Raw genomic sequence first — 20,784 nt, forward strand, 5'->3', positions numbered from 1 at the left:
GACAACTGAACATCAATTTATACACATGAAAGTAGATTTCACTTCTTGATGCAAAATTGATACTCGTTACACATATATATACCATGTACTAACCACAATGAGATTGCAATACTTCTTGTGCATGGAGCTGGGCTGGAGATTAGAGAGAAACAAATGTTGATGAACAATCCCAAGAGACTATAACCAGAAGAATCAAGTCCAGATGATGCTTTTTAAAGGTTGGAATAGAGAAGGGAGTAGCATCAACAACAAAAAATTAAAAAATGGGAAAATATTGCAATAATTTCTAATGGTTTTAGATACCATCAAAATGAATCAACTACAGAATTAAAAAAAAACTATTTGAAAAATTCAAAGGGTAAAAAATACTTCTATGTAACTGTAACCACTTAATTAACACAACTCCTTCAGTTGTCGGAAAAAAATTTCAAAAATGGAAAGAGGAATAATTACAGACAGGGGAAATTAAAATAAACAGATAAATACGGTTGTAATTGCTTACCAATTCTCCCTTCTCCAAAAGAAGTTGGACAGAAAAAAATGACCAAAAACATTGACTGGGACTAGGAGACAGTTGATAAAGAATACATGCAATCACGACAGAAGTCTGATACTAATGGGAGATGACAATCAACCCAGGCTATTTTCTGTACCCACAATATCCTACACAGAACACATGACACAGCAGTTAAGCAACTGGTGAAAACACAGATGGTCAAGGTGCATGGATGGGGACACAGTGTAGAGTATATTTTCCAAAACTTTTCTCATCAATCGTATAGCAAACTTGACAGCCATTAAGCTTCCTCCTGTTTCTGGCTGGAAGGACACTCAGAGGATATCACAATAGTTATTGAAATTCATCAAGTCATGCAATTAACATTTCTACCCAAAATAGCCTTTTTATCTGTATCCTAACTAGGGTATCATGCTGAAGAAAGTCACATGAGTAACTATTGTTTCACAGCCAGATTCTACATTGCAATTCATTAGATGACTCTGAGATTTCTATAGAAAATGAGAGCTTTGGAAGGAGGAAATTGGACGATAGGATTGTAGAAGAGAGGATTTTTATGCAGACACACATGCAAAGTTAGTCACTGAGGTGATTAGTCTATGAATACGAAACAAGGAATCAAATAGTGTCACTGAAGCGTTGACAACACCAAGGCATTAGGAAGAACCAGTCACAGAGACTGACTAAGTATACAACAGGTTTACGAGACACCAAACATGAAAATCAACCTTTCTGAATACACCTAGTAAGCTTTTATTTATTTGCAATACAGAATGAAGATATTATTAGGAGATAATTTCCAAATGTTATCATTTTACTGAATCAAAACAGCAAAAATAGGTGACAAATAAGCATATTATCGATCCCTTGAGAGAGATATGCTGAAGTAAAAGAATCAATAGCTGTAGCATTAAAAAAAGGTTGATAATATGCTTGTCCATGCTAAAGGGCTTCAAAATTTATTTTTTTCTTCAACAGAAATTTAATGAGTAGATGACAGTTGACACTTGATCTAATCCATGATATTAAGAATGCTAGTAGAAGCGAGGAAATTTTCAGTTATCAGACAACTTGGGTGGGCTGAAATAGTTAATGGCACAGATACACAATTAAGCTTTTTCTAATTGGTAGTCCACAGGGAGGCACAAATCGGAAGAAGAGTAAATTAAAGAGATAATGGATGAACAATAGGTTGTTCAGAGGATGGGAGGCTGGAGATGTGTGCGATACGTACTTGCCCTCCCCACCATCTGCACGGCACGAACCCCCTTCCGGAACGTAGCCACTGCAGCCGATGATAGCACCATGAGAATTACAGAAAGAGAGGAGCGGGAGGGGAAGCAGCAGGGAATACAGGTCAGGGTTGAGGAGATACGGGTAAAAGTGGAGAGAGAAAAAAAACAAGTGTTAGTCATTGGGGGTGGAAAAGGAATGTGAGGAGAGTATGAGGACGGCACTAAGGTAAATAAGGATAATACTTAACAACTGAGGAGTTTCTGCAAAGTAAACCATGGTTGATGCCTGCAGTTTAGTAGGCGAGCGTGTATACCAAATAACACAAGGATAAAAAAATTCATATGCATTTAACATATAGTAATTATTATGTACTTTTTAAAAAGTTTCTGCAATAGCAGCAGCAGCAATCCATACCAAGCCTAAACATCGACAGTGTAAGACACCGCTCACAGGCAATTTCCTAGGAACAATCCAATGTAAAGGCTCTTTAAAAAGATTATAAGCTTCATTCTGTTTCCGGTCATAACTAGCATAGGCTACCTAAAAGAGAATCCACTGACTGCATGTATAGCCTGTTATATGTAAGAATGGGAGGATTTAGTTATGCCAAGCACCTACAGGGTGAGAGAGGGTGTGTGGTCATTTTTGGCAGTGGCTGCTTGTATCACCATAATAAAGTGGTAACAATAAAAAGTGGTGTCATCACATTCCTGTGAATAATTGTCCTGTACAATATGAGCCATGAAACCTCCTCTTTCGATCAATTTTGCTGGCTATCATATTTGCCCAAATAGTGGATGACATAGCATCAATTCTCAATGAAATCATCACAAAAAGATGACAATCAAGAAATTTAAAACAGTTAATTACTCTACTCTATTATGCCAACACTGATAAACGAAATGAAGAGTACTAGACAGCTTGCATCTACAATAATGAAAATCATTTTTAACTACCATGCAGTTCAATTTAATAAACGAATGGCAATAAAAGCTTTTGTTTTGCTTGAATCAAAATAATAGAAAATTGAAATCAGAAATTAATATTTTTATTACCATGCACAAAGTAACAACATAATTAAGCATTTCATTCCTGCTCTTCGCAGCAGACATAGAGAAGATGTTGGCAAATTTATTCCCTGGCAAGTATAACAAAGGATATAAAAACTGAATACTCAAAAATAAAATCCAATTAATAATTATTTTTTATGCAAACTTTACTTAGTCCACTAGTTTTTCAAGCTATATATAAATTAAATGTAAACGTTTTGTATTATCTGCTGATTGAAACTAGTTAATATGAAATACAATTCATTATGATGAAGAGATAACAATAATAGGAAAATAGCATTTCATTTACTCTGAATTTTAATATTTAAGCACATACTGTATTATTTATCGAATATCTATAAGTTCGAATTAAGATATCATTAGTTGCCATCCCTTGTATTTGGGTCAATACGATATTGCCCAAGGAAAAATAGAAAAAAGTGTAAATCAGCTGTGCTTACCTTCTGTATCATAGATGCAATATATAGCTTGCCCAAGTATAATGCAATGCAATCAGTGCTTCACCAACCAAATTAATTACTGAAAAAAGCAAATCTAAGACAAGGCATTATTCATAAGAGGTCTTAAGGCTCCTTAACATTGACAGCTAACTGCACTGAATGGTCACATAGCCTTCCCACCCTGAGTTTAAGCCAGCGTACATTCGTAAGGGGAAACTAGCATGTATAATAGTATTAGGAGCGGCAAAAATGAGTGTGCGACAGAGAGATAGATGGACAGAGACAGACAGAGACTTTGTAGATAGTAGATATATATAGATTATATATATAGATATATATATATATAAAGACAGGAGGAGAGGAGTATATCATCCCCTACCCTCCGTATAGTTCTGATAGGTTGCTGTGTTCAAGCCACCCTTCACCATGCCTGCCTGCATCATGATCATCCCCACATCTGCAATGGGAGAAGAAGAGAGGGCCCAGAAAGAGAGAGAGAGAGAAGGCAAGGTTCCCATCAGTACAGCACAAGATTTCTCCCTTCCCTTTTGCAAGATATTTTTGCTCACCACATGTTTAAGGAGGTTCCACCGAAAAACGAGGAAAATGTAATTTTCAAGAGAAAATTCCAAAATATGAACTCATAATTTTACAGTGTAACTGCGCAAGAATGAGACTTGATAGTGCCCAAATTATCACTCGCTATAACAAATTCTAGCCATATCAAGTAGATGGAATTTAAATGGACTATCGGTGCCTTAGTGAATCCTCGTAACAGCAGAGGTCTCTCTACAGGCCATAATTGTTCAAATGGGAGTACACCATGCGTCATCAATGAAAGGTAAGAAAAAATGAGGTTCCCATGCTATACTTTCTGGAAATTACAATTGGAAATCAGAATTTAACATATGCTCTAATGGCAATGATGTTCTAAACTGAAGAAAAATGCTGATCACAACTACAATATAAATACTACTGAGACAAAATACGAATATAAAGTTGGCTGAACCATAAGAATTAAGAGAAAATAAAACGTAGACACACCACCACGCTACTTTTTGAATCATGAGCAAATGAATACTGTAATTTAAATCAATTCACATTAATTTGATGAAAATATGCAAGGGTCAGTTCATGAAGCTTGAAAAAGGATTAGTTAGAAAATATAAGCACTCAATTTTCTATATTTGATATACTTTTATTTTGTTTCATAACATAAATGGATATTATTTATGGAAGGGAAACTTCAACAAAATGTACGAAAAGTATTTGGTATGAGTATTTTTACATGCGATGGAACCTCCTTAAGTTGCCTGCAACTTTTTAAACCGGGCACCAGTTGTGGATATGGAGAGGAAAAGGTCTGATTAGGAGTCATATTAGCCTTTCTGATCCTCTTTCAGACCTATTCGGACTATCAACCTGAGCATTTAAGTCTGAATAGGTCTAATGTTACATCACCAGTCAAAAATTTTACTTTTGGAGACTAGATATTTAAGCTAAAAAGGATTTTGTTGTTTTATTAAGGAATGTCAAAAACAGGTATGACTCCACCACTGATTTTGGACACAATACATATTTAGCTGGTTTGACTCAAAGGTTATATTCTGGGGGTGACAACTAATTACAATAAAATTGGTGGTAAAAATATACCAAGATAAACAGCTAATAAAAAATGAAAAAAGGATACAGAAGGCAAGGGTAGAAGAAGGAAATACCCAAAGAAGGAACTGTAAGGATGTATGGAGAAGGACACAACCTGGCACCTGACCTGCTGATTTTTCAAGTATGACTCCACTCAATTGCAAGTGAAAAATAATTACACTGGAACGACATGTAAATCCATATTGAGAACATTCAAAGAAATCTATCTACTGAATCTCATAGTAACACATTCACATTCTGAAGGAGTCTCGTTATAAGTCAAAGAACTCAATGTTTTTGGCTCAGCCTAAATTTTGTTACATAAGAACTTCATCTTAGTCTATTCAATGCCAGGATGAAAACATAATTTGAGACACTGAATGCACTTATGCAGTTATCCAAAAATATATAAAAATAAAACACACCAAAATTAACACACATACAATTGTACACTTTATAGCAGGCCTCAAGACTGAGAATGATGCTAAAAATCAATTTTAAATATGCATTTTAAGTTCAATTCATAACACATGAATGGAATCCCATTATGTTCAGTATCATAAATATGTAAGGTTGACATAAACTGAAAACAATTCTATACACTAAAGATGTTAACTCATAAACTAATCATACAAGTTACTGAATATTTATGTAGCGCAAATATGACCATATTATTACCACAGTAAGAGCATAATGAAAAGCATTTCAAAGCATATTAGTTTTTTTACCTTTTATCCATCAGGTTTTGTGAAAAAAATATTCTAGGTTGTTATGTTTGCTTGTAAAGTTGTGTTCTCAACTTAGGATAATATGTATTCCTAAACCAATCATGTGTTTAATGGACAAAAACTCTCATTTATGTAACATGAAAACATAAATTATGTTCGTGACTAATAAAACAAAGGTATAATTACTCTGAAATTTATGAGGGAGCTAAGTGAATACTATTACATAATTACCTACTTTATTAAGTGTTTACTCTTAGCCTGGAATATGTATATTAAAATGTAAAAATGTATCCATAAAAAGTAGAATGCAATAATTGTTAAATAAATATGCATGGTTCTTCAAAATACTATATAAGGATCATAAAAATATGTTATTAATGCAGTGGGTAGGGGAAAAAAGTAAGTTAATGGAAAACAACTTGTTTGTTACAGTATTTAATTTCAAAAAGTGGTTTTAAATGAAATAAAGAGGTGTGAAAATTGTTGCATGCACTAAAACACACTGCAAAAACATCTAACACACAGCCGTCATCATATCAGGCAAAACTGTAACTGCAATTAAAAAGTGGATTTAGGAAATGCCTCTTTCTGAAAGTTACAGTGGGCAGAAAATAGATGAGCTTTGGGTAACTATGGTTTTAAATCACAAGATACACTTTTCAAGATGTCAAAAACTTTTTAAAAACTAGATGCCTCCACAATATTTCAAACTATCCCAAAGCTCATAATTACATAATGTAACCAAACCATTTGAATTCCTTAACCAATTTTTTTCTTACATTTTATCAACACTTTTCATTAAAGATAATAATTAACAACTCACCTAAAGTACCAAACATCCATTGGGGTTTATAAAACACTATCTTAGGGAAAATATTAGGGCAAAACTACCTCATGTTTGCAAATATATACTCTTATATTAATTTTAAAATTATTCAGTGATTTAAAACCATAGTTCCATGGCAAAATGAAGGCATCGAAGAAGTGAATGTGAAACTTCAAAAGAACTTAACAAGATCTGGATAAGATATAGACAAGGAGAATGAGGCCATTTGCAAGCTAAGTGTCTCAAGTTGTGATAAGACACAAAGAAGTGGTAAAAAAGATAAAATTTAGAGAGAAACAATTATTTTTCAAATAGAAGTACTCACAGTTCTTGCACTTGCATTTCTTGATTAACGTTTCATCTTTTATTTCATCATGGCAAGCCTTACAGTAAAACCAAGCCCTAGAAAAGGTTAAATCATGGTTATTGTGAGTAATATCTCTAATTAAGCATATTTACCAATATTTTCAGAACTATGGTATGTATCTAATATTTTATTGATTAAATTACTTAGCACCAATAATGCAGCTAGAATTTCAGGTTCAAACTCCCAACTAACATTGCAATCAATTAGGTGTGAGGTTATTTGTTTCAAGACAATGATTTTATGCCAAAGGAAGAAATATTATTTTTCTCATATTAACCCTAGAGAGCCAGCCACTTCCATCCATGCGTAAAACAGCTAGGGCTACTTTAACCAATGTTTTGAGGCAAATAATTTTTATTCACACTTTTAGGTAAAAATATTATCAGTGCTTTTTTCAGAAATATTTCTTTCAAACTTCCTGTTCACTTGCCACCACCTTAGACATCACTTTTTAAATTCCTAACCTTGTGCCTTCTATGTAACATTACTTTAAATTCCATACTTTGATATTTTGTGATTCAATGATCATTTTTAACAATTCAATAACTGCCAGTCCCCAGTATAGAGATTTCATCACACAGCAAATCAGTTAGTTGTTAACCTCCTCTGTTGCTGCTCATCGCATTTCTAGCATTCCAGCATGAAGTATGGGAATCACATTAGGGTGGGATGGCTTTGGAGTAGGGTGCTTGTAAAAATTTCTGCACGCCATTGGGAGAGTTGTAAAAGAAGTTGGGAGTCCCATTAGGCTGAGGTGTGTGGGAGGTCGTTTGTGTTCTTAAACATTTGGTTACATCACTGGGGTTTAGACAGTGGTGGGTTTGAAGCTAGTGGCATAAGTGTTTTTAGTAAAAATTTGACAACGGCCATTATTATCTGAAAAAATGAGTTCTATGGAAAATTATAGTGCTTGGTGGAAGCAAGCGTACATAGTAGATGAAAATTCCCTCTCTTTTCCTGCACTGATAATTTTGGAAAACATAACTATATGAATAAAAGTTTGCAATAAGTAAATTATTTTCATTTTCAAACACTTTCTACAGATAATTATAGCTAAATGTTCCAAAATTTTCTTGTACATGTTCTTGAAATGAGCAATCTTTCAACTTCCAACTCACTGATTAATAGACATCGCTAAGAAAAAAATTGAAAAATCCACACTATGAATTATTAACCCGCTTGTAATATTGCTGACCAGCCTATGACTTTGTGTTCATCTCTTTCCGCCTATATTTTTCCCTTCCTTCCCCCAGACGTGTCTCTGCCTGCATAGGCATTCTTTCTTCCACCCACCTCTGACCACTTTCCCCCTTTCCACCTGCATTTCTGTACTGCCTTCTCACCTACTGAGTCAGCACCGCACTTTGTTCCTAAATGCGCGATGCACTGATGACATCAGGAGTCAATGAGGGCTTCGGAGAATGTCACGAGGGATACGGCGAGACATCGAGGTACTGTTGGCGTGCGGAAGTCGCGCGCAGGATGTAATCAAGTAGAGACAATACATAAACGCTACCATTTGTTCGTCTGTCTGTCATTAACCATGGTTCCCTTCCTCCCTTCAGCCGAATCCATTGATCGCTATCACTGGCATTACACACTTCTAATATTTACTGAACTAATGAAATAATTCATCTATGCTGTTAACTCTTACCAACAAAAAAAACTCATTATGCATGAGGGCATCAAAATTATTGGCAGACAGATTGGCCAGCAGGCAGTGAAACAATTAAAATTGAAATATCATACATACACACACATACATTGAGTCATACATTTAAGTCACATTTTCTGAAACAGCAAAAATATTTTATAATTTCACTCACAAGATTATGAAAAAATTTACTAAGTGATAAAACTCCTATAATATGCAAACCTTCAAACAGATTTTAAAATCCAAAGAAAATAAAAGTACTCCTATCACTCTATCAGGTAATGTTAAAAAAAATCATAGCATTACCCATCCACCTCAAGTGACATTCCTACTTCCATTTGCAGGCTAGCAAATTGATACCAAGAGTGACACTATTTTAAAACTTCTAATCAATTCTTAACAATATCAGAAACTGAGCATTGATGAATGTGTTCAATAGTTTTAATACAGCACTTTTATTGGTTCTGAGAAGGCGTGAGACAAAGCCAAAATTTATCAGTTTTCAATACTGATACCATCAACCAATTTTCATAAATTTAGCTGGATATTTTTACCTACTCTTACTTTTAAGATGGACTAAGTGCGTCAGATTTTTGCTAAAAAGTGTAAAGCAATTTATGAAACCAGCATTTTCCAGTTTCCAAACCCAATTATTCCGTCGCCTGAACAAACCAGGTTCTATAGAGAACATAGTAAGAGGAGTATTGGCAGTAGATATGGTTTTTTTTTGGGTATGTTGAACTAAAGTCATTAGCATCACATGTTCTACTTATTGATTGTCATTTCAAAAACAACATCAATAAAATTATGAAATTTACATTTAAAGAAATAAAAAATTATACAAACATAAAAAATTACTCTCACCTTCATTTTAATCAAATGGCTAGTGAGTTTAAAAAATGATCTGATGTGTCTAAGGCTTTCAGGATCATCACCCAAGAAACACTTCATCCCTGTGCTGACACTAATCCAAGCAATACGATATATTTCAAACCTAAGAATCAACAATGCTGGTGCTATTACAAGATTAATGCATATCTAGAAGATTTCATGAGCTGTATTAAGATTCAGTCACCTCTTCATTTTCCATGCGATGAACACATGCCTAATTAGGAACAGCCAATACCATATTGGCAATATAACTTCAAAATTTAATGATAATTACCTTTTCACTTCATCTGCTGACTGAGCAATGAAAAATCCTTGAGTATTAGCTTGGATTTTAGCACCTCTGGGATTGATGGAGATCTTGCTGTCACTTCCATCTTCACCCTTAATCTCAATGGCCAACAACAGTAGTTTTAACTTAGTGAAGCACAATCTGCAAAACGGAATGGGCCAGAGACTTAGACATATGTATCAACGCGAAAATGTATAATACAATTGGCAAGAGCAATGAAATTATGCATATTTACTAAGTATCCAAAAGAGCACTGGTCTTTGAGCAAAAAATAAGCCACTGCTGAATTATGGAATAGTGAGGAACAACAATTTAACCTCTTGAGAATGAAAAAAATGCCCTCTGGATCATGGAAATTGAATATTTAAATAATCTAAAAAGTAAACTCGGTAGTCAAATATTAAAGCTGGACTGTACAAGGTAATTTCATTTCCTGATGTGGAGAGGCTCTATGTTGGTAAGCCTGAAAGCTAAGTCATTTAATAGGTAGTAAATTCAGCAGACAATTTAACAACAATTCATCCAACTCTGCAGGATAACCTGTTCCTCCGTGTGTCACCCACCTTTCCAGCACTACTGCAGCTGGTGAGACATACTTCCATCCAAATGCCACTTGCCTTTATGGGCCTGCATGGAGCCCCACAACTTAGCAGGGCCCCAGCAATGGGAAGCGCGAAATTGATAATCAAAATTCAAAATTTTATAAAATAGAATGAAAAAAATCATAGGACTGTTTATATATTTTCAATAAGAAAATAGTACTATTTTTTGTTGACGACTTTATGCCAAATCCTGTGCTTTAAGGGAATATTTAAACCAAATTTTCTTGAGTAACACAATGCATTGGGGTGAGGAGCACAATTACTTGATAATTTTGCACCATTAAAAGCGTGAAATACCATAGCAATCAGTGTGTTGCACTTGTCCTTGTGTCAATACCCACCAAGTACTTTTCCTGCAGTTTTATTGTCATAGTTTGTACTAAACCACATAATCTGCACCGTGTACCATTCCACAGCCTGATACAAATGGCAGTCCACTTTAAATTATGTTAACCTTGTCACAATGTGGTTAGAAAAGAGTCATAGAGGCAAAGAAAAATAAAGAATTGTGGCAAAACGTCTAATGTGCAAGCACAAAAGTAAAGTTTTACAGAATTCAACTGTTGAATGATGAATGACTGCACTTCTTAAAAACCCAAGAAAATTCAAGTTAATACGGTTTTTGAAGATTTTCATGTGGGTAAAACAAAATATCTACAGCATACAATCGATTATCTGGACTAATGATAAGGATAGGCGGCACAAATAAGCGGAAATCACGAATAATCCAAACTTTCACTTTAATTTCTTCTAATTTTCATAATTTATGCAAATCAAACAATCTATTATTATTTACGCACAGTATCTGTTTAGATTGATTTCTGGAATCATTAAGAGCTCTCTTTTCCCGACCAGGATCTTTTTAGCGGCAATAACTTGATTATACTCATATTCCTACTGCTCCATGTAATACCTGGTTTCTGGAAACCACGCACACATGGCTACAAGATCATGGAATCAGAGATGTGGTTTGTACCAATGCTTCAAACCTTTGCGCAACGTCGGAAACTACGCTGTCAGGCACCACTCCATGTAGTCACGTCTTGCACAAGTTGCTTGGGGTGCAACTGCTGCAGAGCACTTATCCATGATCACTGAGCGCGATCACGCACTGCGATGCTTGGAAAGCAGGAATACGGAACTCTATGAAGCCTATTAATCTTATTTACTCACAAGAAACACCACAGATGACGTGTTACCTTAAGAGAAACAACGTTGCATTCCTGAACAATGTTTCCCATGGTTGAATAACATGGTTGAATTGCTAGCATTTCTGGCACTAAGATTACTTCTGTTACCCAGGAGAAATTTCGGAATGGTAATACTAAATGCTCGCAGAGAAGCTAATTTTCGAAAATAATCTCATTAAAAGCAGTTTTCAGGAAATCCGTTTAGCCACCTGCAGACAAACAAAGATTGGAGATTGAAGAAATGGGATATCTGAGGATAGTCATCCAAATTAACCCCATTAACAGGGAGCAAAATTTCGCTAATACATCACAAAGGTTTTACACCCTGTGGGCCTGGGTCCAAGTCCTGGCAGTAGCAGAAACTTATCAGAGATGGCACTATCCCTACTTGTGCACCACTCTGTCCAGCAGATGGGACGTTAAGTCCTGGTCCCTTTGGAGCCTATCATTACAACGTGGCTAATGCCAACATAGGGTTCCTATCCCCCAGCCCTTAATTAATGGTGCTACGACCCCAGCTGTCTGTTAACTCCTTCCAAATAGCATACCATAGATAATACAGAGCACACAGGACCCTGGATATTCGGAAATTCAGATTTTTCCGGTGTTTAGATAACTTTTTTTAAAGTGAGCTATTTACATAATTACGCAACTGCAGTCATGCCGCCAGTGATGAATAAAAAAATGATTAATGGTCCGGCACAATTTTCCCTCTTTATAATTTTTACGCATTAAAAAAGCATTTTCCCATGAAATTTTAGCATTAGTAGGTAGAATCTACCGCGTATAGCTTCTCTGTCGGCATTCTTCCGCGAATTCAGCACCGGGACCTTCGACTCACAAGCCGTGTGACTCATCTTCTCGCAATATTTTTCTCCCTCATATCTGATAACAACAACGGACACTTTCTGTACTTCGATTTTGTGGTGCTAAGCTATTCCCGAGTTTAAAGGGACTGCCTTATCACTCACGTCTTGAATTTGACTTCAATTATTACATGACGATTGACGACGCGAGTTATTCTCCGAGGGCATTGACTCCCGTTCCGTTAAAAATAAACGCTTGCCACCTAGCGGAGTTAAGCTAATAGCTATTCAAGTGCCAACCATGTTTCATTTAAACCCACCGACAATGAGATACAAGTTGAGTCAGCTCTGATAAGTGTGCCGCGCAGTCAACTTTCCCTCGCCTCCATTCGTCCCGCAGATGTGGGGTTAGCCCTGAGGGATAGCCCGTGGAATGAGACAATGCATGCTGCTTTTACCATCGTGTTGAATCACCATCGACTTATGTCCATACTAGAAGTACGACTATCTTTTTTGGATCACCTTGGAAGCCGAAATTTTGGCACTGGAGGATTTTTAACACCTCAATTCGCCGTTACATTTTGCTGGGGCGACCGAAAACATAGCGTTGGCAAAATTCTAGAAAACCTTCCGTTAGGGATATTCCGTAGTTCATAAATCCAGATTAACGACCATCTACTGTAATTACAATATGTAAATATGTTATAAACAGCGTCGATCTATATGTCGAATAATAAACGAAAGGTGATAATGTTAATATCTACGGCGATTAGCTGTCTTAATCAAAAGTAGTTACGTATACACGGCGATTGCCCTATGTTTTAGGTTTCGATATCCTTCTACGGCAAATTTGAAGGAAGAGCAATATTTGCGTTCGTAAAGGAGCCTGAAACATTACTGAGAGGGCGCAGGAGGAAGCAATAATTAGATTCGCGATGTTTTTAGTTTCACGCTCAACAGCGTGACGTCCTTTCAACTGTTCCTGTATTCATTTTTGCAACTCATTGAAACGAATAAATAACCTTCATATTGCTCCAGTCGGGATTTTCAAAACAAGTCGAAAGACAACTGCGTAAAATCAACATTAGCGGCCTCTTTGGGGCTGGAGTTGTGCTGCGCAAAATCGGAAAACTGCGCAAAATCAAGAAAAGATGTAAAATCGAAGTTTCACCATTGCAATTCCCCATGCTTTCCGGCCGGACTTGAGTGTCGCTGCGTAAAAACGAGACTTGATGTAAAATCAAAGTGTGTAAACTCGAAGTTTTACTGTATGTACAAAGTGACACTCCTCAAATGAACTGTAAAGAAACGTGAGAATTGTTATTATTTTTAGGAAATTTAAATATAAACATTATAAAACAATTCAGCAGCAGCTTATTTCAGCATTGTTTAACCACACAAAGTGATTATAGACAAATTGTTTTTTAGCCACTATTTATGTAGCTTGGAATGACATGCATTCATAAATATTAATCTTTCCAAAGGAACTGCAATAAAAACTGTAGGCTGTTGATACATGCAAATACTTTAATGAATGAAGAAGATAGATGGACTGAGAATAGTATGTGTACATGGTGAGAAAAAGTCAAGCAATTGTACTTAAAAGATTTTCTCAGTTACACCTTCAACATAACTTCACCTTCTCATTTTAATGCACATAAACAATGATATCATAATTTAAAAAGTTTAAAAAATGGTTTAAGAATCACAAAAAATTCCTTTGAATTGAAATCAAGTTTATAAAATACACTTCCTCACAAATATAGGGATTATTACTACTTAAGGCATGTTTCAGGATAAAAAATGCAAAAAATTAGAATTCAATAGAAATACACATATCACTAAAATTTAGTATTCATTGCCAATATTTATAGCAAAAATAAATATTGATAAAGGTAATAAGGAAAGATTACTTCTTATTAGAATAGAGAAAGACAGTTAGGAAGAAATAACTGACTAAATTTGGATTAGGATTTAGGAAGGGAATTGAGACAGGTAACCAAAAATCCTTGGGTAATAATTAAAACAATAATGCTAAATCAACCAACCAACACTTTCATGCTTCGGTTATGAGACTATCTAGTTAATTTCTATGAACTGTCTCGGATGAAAACGTTTTAGTGAAGTTGAGAAGCTTTTCTGTGATCAAATAACCAAATGTATGATAGCGGATACTTGATGGAAAAACATAGCCAAATGAAAAGCTGCACTATAACTAAAAGCTGTGACTTGGCTTCCATTATCATCACTGAGTTTTAACTAAATATGATTTCGTAAAATTTTATGAAGTTTGACCTAACGAGTAGATGGTATTTTCTACAATATGTATGTTCATGAGGAAACCCAGACATGCATGGATGCAACACAAGGTGCTAGCATTGAAAGTTATACATAATAAACTAATTGTAGGCTCCAAAATTAATATGATTCAATTAATTCTACTCCTGAATCTCTATAGCATAGATAATGCGAGTTCTATGTGCGAGGGTAGAACGGTGCACGAATAGGTGATCCCACAGCTAAGCAAATGGGATATGGGAACAAAAATACAATCCCATGATTTGTCAGTGATAAAATCCAATCCAATCAGAGCCAATGCTTCACTAAAATATCAACTGATTATTTACACAAAATTTTACTGATGCTCCAAACTTTTCTAGTAGGTAGTTAATCAAAGCCCTATATTTGCCATTAACAACATTAAAGCAGAAAATTTTCTGCCAATGACTTACAAAATGTTCAAATTCAAACTAAAAACTCACATACTGTTATATTTGGATACAAGCAAAACACTAAAATCTATGCGACTTAAAAGTTTAAGAAATTGGCAAAAATAACTCCCAAAACTGTGACCAGAGCATGTAAGGGCAAATGTGAAATAAGTTGTGATAGACTTTAAGCTACCATTACATACACGCTGATTACATGTTAAGGATGAATGAAAGCAGAGACATTTATATGTAAGGATGCAGGTTAGTCAACTCAAAACATCTACCCGAGGAATAATCCACACCATATCCGATTACGCAGGTTACTACACACATGACCAAACCAGCACAGTCCTACCAAAGCCTCTAAATGTTCTCTTTGCTCGCACACTTACTCGCTGGCTTGAGGAAATGTCATCCCTGTGAACGAGGGCGACAGTGTTTCCGTATACATCTCACAGCCGGTGCCTTGCAGGTAATCATTCTGCCAAGCTTGCGTGTCAGGGGACTGGAAAGGGAAGGGAAGAAGGAAATGGTACGGGAAGAAAGAGAAAGCAGTGGATTCAGTTTTTCTTACAACTTACAACAGCCATAAAAAGTTTGCACTTATCACCTTAAAAAAAAAAAAAACAAAAGGTTTGCCTAGAGCAACACTGAATCGTCATACCCACAGTGGCACCAATATATTAAGAAATGGATATTAATGGTATGTTCGAATCCACGCAGAATATCTTTTTCCAATCCTTCGCCTAAAAATCTTTTTAATTGCACCTGGAATTACCGCAAGGACCAAGGAGAGAAGGAAATAGGCTTAAATAATGTAAAAATGAAGAAATGAGAAGAATACACAAGGAATTCAGAGCTCAGAAGGCAATGAATAGGGATAAAAATTTAGAGATATTTGAAGTAAGAATGAATGAGAGGGCACAGAAAGAGATACGAGTGATAAGGATAAAATGAAAATAGAGAGAAAGTAGATTTAGTGAAAATGTACAATTATCAAAAAAGCCAAAACTCCTAACACCTGCTCCTGTACTTACTCCGTAGCTTGGGCAAAGGGCATACCCACAAATGATGGGCTCAGAGTCTCTGTATACATCTCCATGCCTGTTCCTCTCAAATAATCATTCTGCCAAGACTGCATATCAGGAGACTACATTAAGAGAGTAGGAAGGAGTAGAATTGAGCCATGTTTTGAGATATTTTCATTCAAACCAAGTATTACTTATCATCTCAATCATTCCACGTTGCATCATAACTATCACAATATGCAGAACTTTTGCACATGCGATATCTTGGCCATCCAATTTTTATCGCTTTTTGTTACATAGAAATTAAGATGAATGATTTTTTTCCTCTTTTTCAATGCTGGACCCAGCTGCATTAAACTGAAGAGGTGCAGACATTTACATATTCATATTTTTTAGTTGGTGACAGCAACTCAATGACGATTGAAATGGAGGAGCTCTTGGATAGGCCACTAGGATGTACAAAATAATTTTGAATTCTTAATTGTTAGCAGAGATTTCAAAGATGTCAAGTTAGGTGAAAACATGGACATTCACAATAAGTCCACATCAGTGACTGGATGTGCCACTTCCCTACTCAGGGTTTTGATGGATATGAAATATGAAGGAGGGATTGCAATTATGGAAAACATGCATATTTTAAACAACACCTCAACTTTAAAAAATCTTCACATTCACAAATCGGTATAATCTAGTAGAGAAAGACGATCACCTATATACTTTTCCACATAATTAGGCTAAAACACTAACTATTAGCCAAACAATGGAATAATGCCAAAGAGTAAGCAACTCAATAGAGCTGATTTACTATAATGTGAAATAATAAGAGCCATCCCTGAAAATATTTTTTCGACAAAGCAGAAATTTGCTAAATACATATATATATATATTGACATCTCATAAATAATATATTGGCTAATTAGGTTCTGGACAAGAAACCATAACAATGTTAGTAAATCATGTTTCTCTTCATCTCATACATGCTTAACTCTACATTCTTCATAACTTAGGTGATGATATAGATGAATTCCTATATTTTTTACCATAACCAGTATTTTTAAGATGAGTAAAAAGGGGAGCAATGATTACTTAATGCTATATAACATAGCCATCAGCTTAGCTGACAATCAGTCACCCAACAACATCCCATTCCCTCCCCTGAAATTCACAGATTTCCCATCCCTCCTACCACCTTACATGATGGCAGAGAAATTATAGATGCATAGATTATCAATATTTATTTCAACATTTTTTTAATGTGACATTATCAAGTGGACTATCCCCTATGAGACTCCATCCCTTTGATCTATCTGGCATGTATGTCGCATAATAATACTATGTAATAATATTTTTTTTATTTGTCCAGATATCTGTTGAGAGTATTTTTCTCTGCCTTAGCTAGTGCAGTTTCAAGGATCATTAAAATATGCAAGATTTCCTACCATGACGAGGTTGTAGTCCAAGGGAAAGGATTTAATTATAATGTAAATCTGGCATGTAAAAAGGATAGATAATGAAAAAAAATATCAATTTCCACAATTATTCTTGATGAAATACTCGAGGACTAATTTGACACAAAGAGATTCATTTTGGTATGAAGAATACACATATGGTATGCATCGTGATAAGACAACAACTGCAGCATGAAACTAAGCAGGACCTTTTTTCTCTCTTCTGTACATCTGTACATGTTTAAGGCAAACGAGAGTCAGCCATGGTTCAATCATTCAGTTTGAATAATGCATGAAAATAATATGCATGATTTATTTCAAATTAATACTCCATTTTAGTAGTTAAGCATTATTTTCTTTTCATTAGCTTCTTATCGATCCAATTTCAAGAGTGATCTAAAAGAAGTAAAATTACCAAAAACCAGTGGTCTAAAATAGAAGGGAATCTAAGGACCAGTACTTTCACATGCATACTTACCACCTAAATACATATAAGTAGATATCAATGAAAGGGTGAAACTATTGTTAGACCAAATGCCCATTGCTCATCCTTGAATCAACTGCCAGTATTAGTATAAGAGGGTTTTTATTAAACACGTTCAGTGCTGCTTCGGACATAATGACCGGAACATGTACTTAGTCTCCACGCTGTTTCGGTCATTATGACCGAAGAATGAGCCTTTCTTTTGGCTGCTCATAGCATGCCGTCGGTCACAGCTACTTCGGCGACGTAGCCTGCACAGTTGAATGGACACGAAAACTCAAATGGAAAGGATCCAAGTATTAAAACGAAAGAAAAACATGTCGGTGTGATGAGCGAATTCGTCTAAAAGTCCACGGCAGGGAACGTGTTAAAGTTCAGGTAAAAGCAAATTCAAAATTTGGGATTAGAAAATGTTCTCTTTCCAGCAATAAAAGTGACCCAAAAACATAGAATACAACTGCAAAACTGCAAGAAATATTGAAGACCTATTAAAAAACATGGCTTTGGGCTGTATGGGAGGAGGCAGATTCCCCTAAAACGATCCACTCTCCAAGTGAATTCCCCTGTAATTTTTCTAGGTTAACTTGCAGGCTGACTGACCTCCTCATTCCTCAGATTTGAATCCAATAAAATTAAGGGGGAAGGAGCAAGAAAAATTATAGACAATATGCAGTATAACAAACACGTGAAGATACCTAAGTGTCACCACCCGATAGCATCCCAGAGGACGATGGTCAAAATATTGGAAGGAGATATGGAAAATCTTACCAGAATTGAAAACTGAGAAACTGTCACTACCTTTGTCCGCTGGGAAAAAACCATAAGTCTTTTCTTACTGAGAGAAAGTGAAGGTATTGGAACATGCGGATAAAGAACGATGTGATTAATGGTTCATTTTGGTATGCCTAAGACTCAAATTGTTGATACATCCTGAAGCAGTGAGAGATCACAGTGAAATTGTGGATGAAAAATCATAATGAACATATGTAAATGATTCCTTCAGGTAGAAAATTGGGAACTATTCTCTATGAATGGTCAACAAACATGAGAGCAAATAATTTTCCTTTCTCAGGGATTGCTTGCTTTTACAAGAAAAATTGCTTGAAGTTTGAGTGGCTGCCTTAAAATACTGCAATATAATATTTGAATGGTAAAATAAACCGTAAGAATGAGGTTTTCTTTGGGTCATCTCCAACTTTCAGCCATTATGTAGAACCATTAATGCCCGAAAGTGAGAGATTTCACTGCAATTATATGTATACATTAGGGATGGATGGAACCAGGATTTTTTTCGGACCTGGATCCAGATCGTATCCTTGATTTTCAGAACTGGATCTTCGGATCCTGATGCATTTTCAAATTCCTGCTATAAAACGAAGTAATCATTCAAGTTTATTCTGGGTACATACAATCTAAGGATTGCTTTTTAGATTTACACACACATTTAAATATTTTTATTTTTTAATAATTTTAATAAGCTTAAAAATTTTTTTTTTTTAAATGACAAAATCTTTACACGCTCAGGATCTAAACTGTTACACTTGCGCTTGGAAATGAAAATAGGTTTCAATCTTTGGATAAACTATTGACATATTTTAATATTCCACACACAAGTTTCTGCCGAATTTTGTCACTTTCTCATCACATACTAACTTGTGCTTCACCTGCAAATGCGTCAGTTGTGGTGAGGTGGATTTTGTCCTTCCTCACGATAGTTACACATCACTGTGCACGCACATGGTTCTCTATACGTCAATAAAAATGTTTCTATACAATGAAAGACATTTTTAAATTGCCACTGCACAATCTGCAACACAATTAACAATGTTTAGAACAGCAGAGCGTCACATGTGATGAGTTTCGGGAACGACGAGATGACTGCTCAGCGAGAGGAAGGGGGGGGCAACAGAAGCATAGGTGGGTGCAAAGGATAGGTGGAGGGGTAGGAGCACGCTCTCTCCATCTATCAAGTAATGAGGCTACAAATGGGGGTGTCAAGGACGAACATGTCAGATCTTACTACTTTGTGACATCGATGCCTTCAAAGCAAAACCGGCGACCTATGTGATAAATACAGTTGGCATCTAAAGGCCGAATCTTCTTTTTTGATGGTACTGATGCCACGCCTGTTTCTTTGAAAATTGTTCTGTTTGGACAATGTTGAATATTGGCATAGTCTAGTTATAATAAAAAAAAACTTCATTTTAATCAATTTGAGCTTAAAAACCTAAATACATATGTTAGAAATGCAACCCATTTGGTCTCATTCTTTTTTGAATCTCGTGCACATCATCGAATTACCGAAAACTATTGAGACATCTTCATGTCCAGTAAGTCACTAGCATTTATTCTCCAGAAACAGAGAATTGAAGCAGGTAAGATGAAAAAGGTCAGTGGGTGAGATGGGGTAGGGATAAAAAACGCTTCCATTGTTCTCATGTAACTTGATATTTTCCTTCAAAGATAATGATTAATGGACGGTGTTGTCTTGGAAAGGAAAAAAAAAATATCAGAGGCATGGGGTAATGGAGGCATGAGGGTGTTTTTTTTAAAACCTGCGACGTAGTCACTTTTGACGTGGTTGTTATCCTATGGTGTTGAAATTCTCCCAATGGTTGTTCATTCTCTTCGTAAGAGTCACACTATGTGCCTGTCGTATTTTGCCGTAAAAATTTCGGCGGATGATATTCTGTTGCAAAACCCCAACAAGAAATTTTAAACAAAACGGTTCATGAGTAGGACAAGCATCGAAGTGCAACAACGCATGCGAAGGTTGGATCGGAACTCTTTCCACTCCCTCGAATGGGACGCTGCATTCACTGAAGCATAAATTTAAAATTTCGGATCCAGATC

The 20,784-nt window shown here is 35.7% G+C and overlaps 1 protein-coding gene across 43 annotated transcripts in view; it reads right to left on the bottom strand.

Annotated features, from left to right (window-relative positions):
* Positions 1-20,784, bottom strand: part of LOC124160665 (calcium-activated potassium channel slowpoke) — a 364,836-nt gene that overhangs the window by 52,871 nt on the left and 291,181 nt on the right. For 14 of the 43 annotated variants that reach the window (XM_046536594.1, XM_046536593.1, XM_046536591.1 and 11 more), the window contains 4 exons: positions 15,364-15,476; positions 9,648-9,803; positions 6,787-6,863; positions 3,643-3,720 (listed from right to left, as the gene is read on the bottom strand). In XM_046536594.1, the coding sequence (XP_046392550.1) occupies positions 3,643-3,720; positions 6,787-6,863; positions 9,648-9,803; positions 15,364-15,476 (424 nt within the window). Of the gene's footprint in view, positions 1-1,751; positions 1,803-3,642; positions 3,721-6,786; positions 6,864-9,647; positions 9,804-15,363; positions 15,477-16,008; positions 16,122-20,784 lie in introns of all 43 variants that reach the window. The other 29 variants (XM_046536608.1, XM_046536620.1, XM_046536607.1 and 26 more) reach the window with 5 other exon arrangements.

This window comes from Ischnura elegans, chromosome 6 (assembly GCF_921293095.1).
Source record: "Ischnura elegans chromosome 6, ioIscEleg1.1, whole genome shotgun sequence".
NCBI classification, from domain to species: Eukaryota; Metazoa; Arthropoda; class Insecta; order Odonata; family Coenagrionidae; genus Ischnura; species Ischnura elegans.